This window comes from Struthio camelus, chromosome 7 (assembly GCF_040807025.1).
Source record: "Struthio camelus isolate bStrCam1 chromosome 7, bStrCam1.hap1, whole genome shotgun sequence".
In the NCBI taxonomy this organism is placed as follows: Eukaryota; Metazoa; Chordata; class Aves; order Struthioniformes; family Struthionidae; genus Struthio; species Struthio camelus.
The window spans coordinates 17359185-17368643 of record NC_090948.1 but is presented as its reverse complement, the minus strand read 5'-3'; the positions used below and the strand labels follow the sequence as shown (position 1 = coordinate 17368643).

The following is a 9459-nucleotide window of genomic DNA, read 5'->3' as shown; positions in this document are numbered from 1 at the left end:
CCATCCCACCTCAAGCACTCACACCCCATAGCCCACGATGCCTCACAACCAGCTCACCTAATCAGTCAGGTAGTTAGAAGCTCCTTTCCATCAGAAGTTGATGTGTTAATCACCTCCACATATGAAGAGAGACAGTTTAGATGTGCTTCTCTCTACCTAGCAGCCACTGGGTTTCCAACCTCCAGCTGTCATACTGGCTGACCACAGCAGCCTTTGTTTTCCAGCATTCTGGACATGACTGTTTTGGTACAGCAGAGCGTTTGACTAATTCAGTGCCACTTCACCTGCCTCTTGCCTCTGCTCAGCTGCACTGAAGCACCTCTGGTTCTCCTGATACGAGATGAGAGTTTGATTCATGTATTTAGCTCAATGCTTGTTTGCTATTACCTTGTTCTTGGGAAGCCTTTCTCTTCCCTGTGCAAACTGTCCCGTGTCACACAGACGGGCCCATCAGGACTTCTCCATTCGCAGTGTATATCTAGAACTGACACCAAAGCGTACTAACGTACTAGGTTATGTGACACAGATCACGCTGTCCTGCCTGTAAAAACACACACACACACACACGGCAAGAAGGGAGCAGCTGCTGCAGTGTTTATTTGACAATCACATGCAGTGCTACACAATTCAGTCCCCCTACTTGCTCAGCTCCCTTCCTCCCCAAATGCTGCTGAACAGCTTTTTGCCGCAACATCCAGGAATGAGTCCTTTGAATTAAAATGGCCAGCTTAAGTCTCCAGGCCAGGGACTGGTCATTCAGAGGAAGCCAAGGGAAGAGACTTCAGGCTTCGTCACCTAATTCACATCCTCTGCAACCTGAGGACGGAAGCAGTACCCATCTGTCCACATAGCAGAGAAGACTCTGGAGTCTCAGCGCTCTTGCTCCAGCACGGTGCCTTCCACTACAGAATGTTCTTTGCAATTGCGTTTAGGGTTCTCACTTTGGCCACATCGGCTACCTTTATGGAGTATTCAGGGGCAGAGAAGGACGCTCCCATGGCAACGTTCGGATTTCTGTTGGAAAAATGACCGATTACTATCTGCAGGTGATACAGCTGGTTAGACACACTAAGGAACACCCACTATCTCCCCTGGTCTCAGCAGTGGCCAGAGAACCTGCTGGTGCTACCTCACACCAAAGATGAGGCAGTAATAGAAAGAAGGGTAATCCAACAACAAGAGGCACAAGCATCAATGGAAACCCAGTGCAGACCGGTGGACAACTGTAAACCATTCCCCACTGTTCACACATCCTACAGGTCTCCCAAATGCCACACATCAGTGTTACAGGTCTAAGGCAGCAATACTAGAACCTGTCTTACCAAGTGCCACACAAGTGCACTCATGAGCCCCAGGGCAGCAGTACCAGAAGAAATGCCCCGGGGATCTCGTTCTGCATGGAGCGCGCATGTCCGGATGACGAGCACCGCTGGATTTGTGCACCGCAGAATACAGAGCCAGGCATCGTGATCCCAACCACAAGAGAAGAGCAATTAGCACCCAGAAAGAAGTTGGGAATTTATGCCTCTTCTGCAAACTCATTTTCATACTAACCCAGCTTTTCCGCCATGCAATTCTGTCAGTAAAAATACTCCATTACCTGAACTTCATCCCTGAGTCCCGGACTGAGCGAGCGGAGCAGTGAAACTCAGAAGCACTGGAGCCTTCCAGAATTCTCTGCAGGTTGCGCTCTGTGATGCCACCCCCTGGTGGGAAGAATCCCTGTCTATGTCACATACAGCACAAAAGGCAGCTGTCACATCCCTGGCATCACCCCTCAAATCTAGCCCCTAGAGCAAAACACCACCTAGACAGAGAGGGAAAGATAGCCCTTGGGACAACAGAGACCCAGGCAACTGAAAAGAGCTGGGAGAAGCCTTGACTTCTCCCACGAATCTATAACTGTCTTTAAAACCTGCAGGGAAGAGCAGCTGCAGCGTTCTGCCATCCCCAGCCAACTGCGTGGCCTTTATTCTCACGAGGGCAGGAGCACGTCCTCCCGGGGACCAGGCTCAGAAGACCAGATCAGATAGTATGCCTCAGGGTGAGAGGCCAGGAAGTAGGAGCCAGAGAGTATTGGACCTGCTACATATGATAAAAAACATACCTGGCACTACCACGATCCTGCCCTTTGCCTGAAAGAGGAGAATAACATGTTAGTGATATTGGCACTTCACTCCATCCCTATTTTGCCATGCACGCGGAGCTGTGAGGTAGCAAAAAAACCCACAGCAAACTCACAAATGTCAGTGCATTCGTGACTCTTGCACTCTCACCCATTTTTTTCTGTGCCACTCATGTTTTACAAGGAAGAGTGCAAAAAATGTTGAAGCTACAGCTCAGACTACCTGTTACCATTTCCTCCTACCTCTCTATTCCATCTGGCTCTTTCTCACGTGCATCTGTTGTATTTTCCTAACAGGAGCTGTGAGACCACGGCAGGGACCTTGCTTTGCTGTTTGTGTTGGCTACTCAGAGCAGCAGGTTCGCAGCCAAGCAAGTTTCTAAGCACCATGGCTCTGAGGGGCAGCTCACATGGGCGCAGTTGCCCCAAAGCAAGGGCCAAAGTGGAACCTAAGCTCAAACCACCTCTGCCTCCCTGCTCCCAGTCTGAGAGCAGGAACAGTTCAATTGGACTTTGCTATAGGAGGAGACTTCAGGGACACAGCCTGCATGAAAGCTGGGGGAAAAGATTAAACCCAAGCCAGGGAAGGAGGGCAAGCGCTCCTTGACAGAAGTTCCCTTACAGAAATGAGGAATTCTATAAAGGAGTTGCCTCCAGGCTATGTGCAGGAAGCAGCCAAGGTAACCCACAGCAGCATAGAGAATACTTACTTGTTCTGCAAGTCTCTTAATTAAGGACAAGCCTTCCAGTGCAGAGCTGTCACAGCCGCTAGTCAGTACCCGCTCAAACCCCAGAGAAATCAGGGTCTCCAGCGCTACCAGAGGGTCATGCACCATGTCGAAAGCTGAAAGACCGATGGAACAGCTCAGAAATCACTCAGCTCCTCATTCAACCCCTGTTCCCCAGCCAGCTCAGGAGCCCAGGAAGCAAAGATAAGAAGGGCCTGAGCAGCTCACACCTTCCCACTGAAGGGCCAAATGCCTGGTCCCTCCCAGCCCTTACTTTTCCCTGGCAGCAGGGCAGAGGCTGGGCCCAGCCAGGGCCACGCCACCAGGCAACTTACCTCGATGAAAGGTGACTGGCAAAGGACGGCAAACAGCTGCAATAACAAGCATATGGTCAGTGAGGCCCAGTACCGAGACTCTCTTGTGCTAGAACTGAAAAGGGGCAGGAAACGAAAGAGAACAAAGACTTCTTGGGCCCTTTCTGGGGATCTCAGAAGACTCAAAGTACTTGTTGGGAACAACGTGGCTGCAGCTGCTCCTGTCTGCCCAGGCTCTTTCGCGGGGAAAAATTATTCTGCCCTTTAGGGAAGTGTCACATTTTGGTTCCTTAATGAGCAAAACCTAAATCCCCCAAATTATCTAGAGGACCCTCAGTCTCTCCAGAAACGTCTTTCCTTACAGGAAGGAGGCATGAAAGCTGTCTCATCTATCTGAGGAAGGGACTGGACCAGTACTCTTTAAAAAGCAAGGGTTTATTTTTCCTGTTTTCTCACTGCATAGATAAAAAGAAAAAAATTAAGCTGAATCGCCAGCAACTCACAAGGTCAAAGGCCAAGACAGACACATTCTTGACATCTGTAGTAGGGACATCAAAAAAAAAAAAAAACAAAGTGAAAAGAAAAGGGAGAAGGGAGAGAATCCAAAACAAAATACTCTGGTGTCCCAAATACAGCTCACCTAAACCTCGCTCCTTCCTAAACCCTGCTCTTATGTCTTAGGTGGCTTCAAACTCTGTGTGAGCTGCTTGAGACAGCAATGCTTGATCTGCAAAGCTCTTTATGCACTTGACACGTTGCATGTATGACAATACATGAAACTGGGAGAAGCTGGAGAAAGAAGGCAAGGCCTTAGAAACGAGACCTGCAGAGCAAAGCACCCTACACAGCACCTTTTAGCATCAGCAGACTGAGCAACACTGAACTACCACTGTCCATCACAACAAAGATAACATCCCATGGTGCTCAGAGCAGTGTTCACAGCTGGGGACGCTCTTACCCAGCAAGGCTGTGCAGAGCTCTGTATCAATGCGCCCATCCTCTGTGAGAGCCCCAAATACTAGCCCATCAGCCCCATGTAGCTTGGCCAGGCGGATATCAGCTTTCATCACTTCCACCTCACGGTCCGAGTAGAGAAAATCGCCACCGCGAGGTCGGATCATCACGAACACTGGGACTCGCACGCATTGCTTCACCACCTGCAACAGTCCTGGGGGACAAGCGGGGAAAGGCAGCTCAGCGCCCAGCAAGTGCTGCTGCAGTGCTGGGGGCAAAACACCAGCTGGGAAACTCCTAGGGCAAGTTTGGGGCTAGCTCGGGACCGGCAGAGAGAGAGGGCCTGGCGGGGGTGAGCTCAGGCCGAAACACGAGTGTCTGGCTCGCAGCTGGGAGGGCACCGCGGGGCAGCGGGAGCCAGAAAGGGGGATGGACGGGCAAGAGGAAGGGCTGTGCGGCGGCTGACGCCGACGAAGGGGAAGCGAGGGCAGCCGGGGCGCGCTGGCCCCCGAGAGCAGAGCGCGGAGGAACCGAGCAGCGCCCGGGCCCGCCGCCGAGGAGAGGCCGCCCGGGGCCGGGGCCGGGGCCGGGCCGGCGAGGCTCACCCATGCTGGGGGTGGTCCCTCCTTCCACGAGGCCCGCGCACAGCTCGATCCGGCCGGCACCTGCGGAGAAGCACGTCAGCACCGGGGCGGGGGGGGGGGGCACGGGCGCCCCCCCGCGGGCCGCCCGCCGCCGCCGCCGCTCCGAGCCTTACCTCCGCGCTCCGCGTTCACGGCGGACTCCACCGAGTCCACGCACACCTCCATGAGGAAGCCATCGTCCATGCCTGGGGGAGAGCGCCACGGTGAGGCCGCCGCCGCGGCCCATGGCCGCCGCCGGGCCCGCACAGCCGCCCGCCCCGGCCAACTTCCGCCGCAGGCCCCGCCCCCGACCTCCGCTTCCGGTCTCGCGCCTCGGAGGCCCCGGCCCGCTCCGCCCGCGGGCGCGAGGGCGGGCGGGCGAGGGAGGGAGGGGGGGGGGCGGGCGCCGGGCCCGCGCGCGGCGGGGCAAGCCCCGCCCCCGCCGCCTCGGCCCCGCCCCCGCCGCGGCCCGGGCTCCGCCCCCGCCTCGCACGCGCCCTCACCTGCGCTGGCGGCGCGCGGGGGTCGCTGCTGGCTCTCGGTCACGTGCCGCGGATTGTCATGGTGACGCCCAGGTGTGTCCGGAAGTGCTCGCCTTACTTCCGGCGCGGCGCGCCGCTTCCGGGGTCACTGGGGGATGCTGCGGGCGGCGCGCGGCGGCGCGCGGCTCCTGCTGCCCGCGCGGGGCGGCGCTGAGGTGCGGGCGGGGAGCGCCCCGGTCCACCCGACGGGCACCTCCTGCCCCGCCTCTCCCCGCTCCGCTGGCCCCTCTCTGTCTCCGCAGCGATGGCTCCGGTGGCGGCTCCTGCAGCAGGCGGCGCCCCGGGCCGCCGCCCCGCCCGCTGTGGGCCGGTGGCTCCTGGTCTGCAGCGGCACTGTGGCGGGCGCCGTGGTGCTGGGCGGCGTCACCAGGTGAGAGCGGCCAGGCCGCCCTCTGCGGGGCCGGGGGAGGGGATCGGGGCGAGGCTGCGGGGGCCGCGTTGCCGCTGCCCTCCCGGTGGCCGCGCTCGGCACTGGGGTACTGCCCCGCCGTTGCCGTTTGTTCCCCATCCTGTTCCTCTGTACCACAGCTGGCAGGTGAGCCCGCGGGAGATGTTATCTCTGGGGGCTCTTCTCCTGCCTGTAGTACTGAGCCCCTCTGGGAGTGAGGGGACGTCATGGTATAGGGCTGTGAGTACAATGTAAAAAATGTCTATAGTATGCTGAAACTAGCTAGGAGACACATTCTCTAATGTAATCATGGTTGTTTTAGGTCAGTTGATTGTCCACAGGTTCCCCAATCCTGTTTCTGTGTTTAAAGCTTGATTAGAGGACTGTAGCCAACAGCTCTCATTCCAGCTCAGTAGAGCTGCATATCACCTAGGAGTGAGTTGGGTCTGTGTGTGTCTGTTTTCTCCTAGACTGACAGAGTCAGGCCTGTCTATGGTTGACTGGCACCTGGTGAAAGAGATGAAGCCCCCCAGGACGCAGCAGGAGTGGGAAGCTGAGTTCCAAAAGTACCAGCAGTTTCCAGAGTTCAAATTGTGAGTGTTCAAGATGAAAGGATGGTGCTCTGAGACCCTCCCTTCTGGGGCTCAGCAACACAAGGAGCTCTTGTAAGAGTGAAAATACTTGCTATTATGACCCCCAAGTGTGTTTGATGAAGGAGGAGGCCTGTCCTCTACCTCCACTATGACTTTTTTTTGAGGAAACTGATCCCTGATTCCCCTCAGCCACCAGTATCATTTCCTCTTTCTAAGGAAAATCATTCTCATTATGGGGAGTGTGAAATGAGACTGCTGTATTAAGGACTCTTGTTTTAATATCTGTAACAGCCTGAATCACGATATGACGCTGAGAGAGTTCAAGTTCATCTGGTACATGGAGTATTCACATCGTATGTGGGGGCGAGTTGTGGGTCTGGCCTATATTCTACCTGCTGCATACTTCTGGAGAAAGGGCTGGCTCAGCCGCCCCATGAAGGGGTGTGTTCTTGCACTCTGTGGGCTTGTCTGCTTCCAGGTAAGAGAGCCCTACAGCTGAAGGGGTTTGTGGCAGTGACAATATCTCCTGTGAATGTTTTCAGTTGGAGAGTAGCTAAGGTGGGGATTTGTATAAGTTTGGAGGGGGGGGGAGGCTCAGTGCTGAAAAGTGGTGGAAGATAGAAGAAATATGTTATTTTGCCAGTAATGTTTATCTGATCTTAGCAGTCACTGCTGCTCCTTCTGTGCTGATACAGACATAAAGGGCTCTTTACTGAGCTTTCTTTCTGACGTGAGGGGCTGTGTAGTTGGTAAGGGAGTCAGCTCTCGCCCTTCAGTGGCCCTCGTGCCTGCTCTCTGGTTGTTTTGTCAGGGACTGCTGGGATGGTACATGGTGAAGAGTGGACTGGAAGAGAAGCCAGATTCTTATGACATTCCTCGGGTCAGTCAGTACCGTCTTGCAGCGCACCTTGGCTCTGCACTGGTTCTTTATTCTGCTAGTCTATGGACAGGGTTGTCTTTGCTGCTCCCACAGCACAAGGTATGTAGTGGTGTGTCAGACTCAAAAGCACGGAGTAGTAAAAAAAATCAGACACAGGACTTAAAGGACTTAAAAACATAGGAAGCTCTGTACTTTGATCCTTCTCACGTTTTGTATTTTACAGTTACCTGAGACCCGTCAGCTGCTTCGCTTGAGACAATTTGCTCATGGCACTACAGCTCTCATTTTCCTTACTGCTCTTTCAGGTAAGACTCTTAGTGCTGTCCCCTCCCAAGGCTCTTTGCCTTGTGTTTCTTCTGATCTGGTAAGGACTCTGAAGAACCTCATCATGTTTTCTGGAGAAAACTTATTCTTTCCAGAAAACTTCTATCCAAGAACCTTCACTTCTGGTCTTTCCTGGGCAGTTGGGTATGCTGCTTAGAGCCCACACACTAAGGTGTGACTCCTGTACATGTTTCTAAAGGAAATTCAAGATCAAGCTGCGTTCTTGAGCCAGGCTGGATTTAAGAGCCATGCAGCCTGAGGTGCCACCAGTATGCAGTCTGATAGTCCAATTTCTCTTCTCTGGAACTGCAGGTGCCTTTGTGGCAGGGCTGGATGCTGGCCTTGTGTACAATTCTTTTCCCAAGATGGGGGAACGCTGGATCCCTGATGATATCCTTGCCTTCTCTCCTGTGCTGAAAAACATCTTTGAGAATCCTACAACTGTACAGTTTGATCACAGGATCCTGGTAAGTGCCATCTTCCTGCTATGCTGCAGCTTCTTCTTAGTTGCCTCCTAAAGCCAGACTGTCCTGTCTGTGCTGTGGTTCTGTCAGCAGGAATGACGTTCAGGGCACCTGAGGTCTTTTGAGCTTGTTACCAGATTGCCTTTCTGGAAAGAGGGAGGCTACCCTTTCTCTGGTGTTCAAAGTAGACTTTTTTTAAAAGGAAGTTTCCTTCCTTCCTAAGTTACTAACTTGATTTCTTTGTGCCTTGGTTTCCATTGCATATAAGCTACAGATCACAGTAGCCCTCACTTGAAATACCTGGAGGTATTGGTTGAAATAAAACCTAGAAATCTGAGTACCGAGTGCTATCCACTTCCTCTCGTACTTCTGAACCTTTAGGATGCTTTACATCTATAGTGCTCTGTGAAAATATCTCGGAGCAATCCAGATATTTGATAAGAGTGGCACTGCGATGGACTAAGCCGTTGCTAAGACTGAAAAGAAAGATTAAGTGATTTAGAGGAGGAATCCCATGGGGTGACCTGCAGAATGAGATTATGTTAGTAACTTATGGCTGAGTAGTGATAATGAGATCAATTTTCTAGGGACAGCTTCCACCTGTAATTGACAAGGTGATGGATGGGGATAGGACAGAAGTAACCCATAATGACTTAAAATGCTTTGTTTTTCAGTAGCTTTTCCCATTAATTTGGAGAAAAAGGAACTCTCAATAATCTTTCTTAGACTTCAGGGCTGTTAACTTAATGGGTCACGGGAGCTCCAGGATTTGATTATGGCCATTAATGTATTTCTACAGTTAAATATTGCTTACGGAGCTTTTTTTTTCCTGCACGGACGATGCAGCCAAAGGCATCTGCACCGGTTTTCTGTGAATTGTTCTCAAAAGGTGGTTGTTTCTCCTGCCCATCCCAAACTCACTTCTTTCTTTAGGGAATTGCCTCAATCACAGCTATCACAGCACTGTACCTCTTCTCACGGAAGATCCCACTCCCTCGCAGGACAAGGATGGCAGTGACTTCCTTACTAGCTGTGGCATGCGTGCAGGTACAGTCTTTGCCCCAGGTGTCTGGAGCTGTCCAGACCTGAGGCCTCAGCATACTGTGCGAACAGTCTGAGCGGGAGGGTGGGAAGTTGGACTGTGGCTGTAGGTGTTTCTGTGCTGTGCTTTGTCAGGGGCACACACCAATTTTACAGCTGCCCTTACTGCTTCTTCCTTCTTGGCAGGTGGGCCTGGGCATCAGCACCCTGCTGCTGTATGTGCCGACACCTCTGGCAGCCACCCACCAGTCGGGCTCCCTGGCACTGCTCAGCGTGGCGCTGTGGCTCATGAGCGAGCTCCGGCGGGTCCCCAAGTAACCCCGCTGGGGCGCAGCAGCGCGAGGCGCCCTCCCCGAGGGGCCGTGGCGCGGGGCTGCGCTCTGTGCGCAGAGGGGGCACCGCGGACGGTTTTGAGGGCGATGGCTGTCACATAAACGAATTCTCCAGAGCTGCCGGTGTCTGCCTGCGTTCCTGCGTGGTGCA

At 53.6% G+C, this 9459-nt stretch overlaps 2 protein-coding genes across 7 annotated transcripts; one reads left to right on the top strand and one right to left on the bottom strand.

The window, feature by feature from the left end:
* Positions 1 to 573: 573 nt before the first annotated feature.
* CUTC (cutC copper transporter) lies at positions 574 to 5424 on the bottom strand. 5 transcript variants are annotated; one of them, XM_068949952.1, is made up of 10 exons: positions 5248 to 5340; positions 4879 to 4950; positions 4727 to 4786; positions 4126 to 4335; positions 3189 to 3224; positions 2836 to 2969; positions 2108 to 2135; positions 1601 to 1706; positions 1323 to 1429; positions 574 to 1014 (listed from the first exon to the last, which is right to left on the bottom strand). In XM_068949952.1, the coding sequence occupies exons 2-10, from the start codon at positions 4946 to 4948 to the stop codon at positions 962 to 964; spliced, it is 804 nt and encodes a 267-aa protein (XP_068806053.1). In that variant the 5' UTR covers positions 4949 to 4950; positions 5248 to 5340; the 3' UTR covers positions 574 to 961. The 5 variants fall into 5 exon arrangements, 4 of the variants coding, with proteins under 4 accessions (XP_068806053.1, XP_068806055.1, XP_068806056.1 ...); XR_011142134.1 differs by lacking the exon at positions 5248 to 5340 and having other exon boundaries at positions 1601 to 1726; positions 4879 to 5051; XM_068949954.1 differs by lacking the exon at positions 1323 to 1429 and having other exon boundaries at positions 5248 to 5424.
* On the top strand, positions 5343 to 9424 carry COX15 (cytochrome c oxidase assembly homolog COX15). Of its 2 annotated transcripts, XM_068949950.1 has the most exons (9): positions 5362 to 5441; positions 5529 to 5656; positions 6145 to 6267; positions 6559 to 6745; positions 7079 to 7246; positions 7371 to 7452; positions 7784 to 7938; positions 8869 to 8982; positions 9163 to 9424. In XM_068949950.1, exons 1-9 carry the CDS (start codon positions 5382 to 5384, stop codon positions 9292 to 9294), a joined length of 1149 nt encoding a protein of 382 aa, XP_068806051.1. In that variant the 5' UTR covers positions 5362 to 5381; the 3' UTR covers positions 9295 to 9424. The 2 variants fall into 2 exon arrangements, with proteins under 2 accessions (XP_068806050.1, XP_068806051.1); XM_068949949.1 differs by having other exon boundaries at positions 5343 to 5656.
* The last annotated feature ends 35 nt before the right edge of the window (positions 9425 to 9459 follow it).

Bases quoted from the DNA above. Each gene is read 5' to 3' on its own strand.
- CUTC (XM_068949952.1), bottom strand. From the start codon at position 4,948: ATGGACGATGGCTTCCTCATGGAGGTGTGCGTGGACTCGGTGGAGTCC. The intron at 4,336-4,726 runs GTGAGCCTCGCC...CTTGTCCCCCAG, and splicing joins AGGGACCACCCCCAGCATGG to GACTGTTGCAGGTGGTGAAG. The intron at 3,225-4,125 runs GTAAGAGCGTCC...TTGTTATTGCAG, and splicing joins GCTCTGCACAGCCTTGCTGG to CTGTTTGCCGTCCTTTGCCA.
- COX15 (XM_068949949.1), top strand. From the start codon at position 5,382: ATGCTGCGGGCGGCGCGCGGCGGCGCGCGGCTCCTGCTGCCCGCGCGG. The intron at 5,657-6,144 runs GTGAGAGCGGCC...GTTTTCTCCTAG, and splicing joins GTGCTGGGCGGCGTCACCAG to ACTGACAGAGTCAGGCCTGT. The intron at 8,983-9,162 runs GTACAGTCTTTG...CCTTCTTGGCAG, and splicing joins TAGCTGTGGCATGCGTGCAG to GTGGGCCTGGGCATCAGCAC.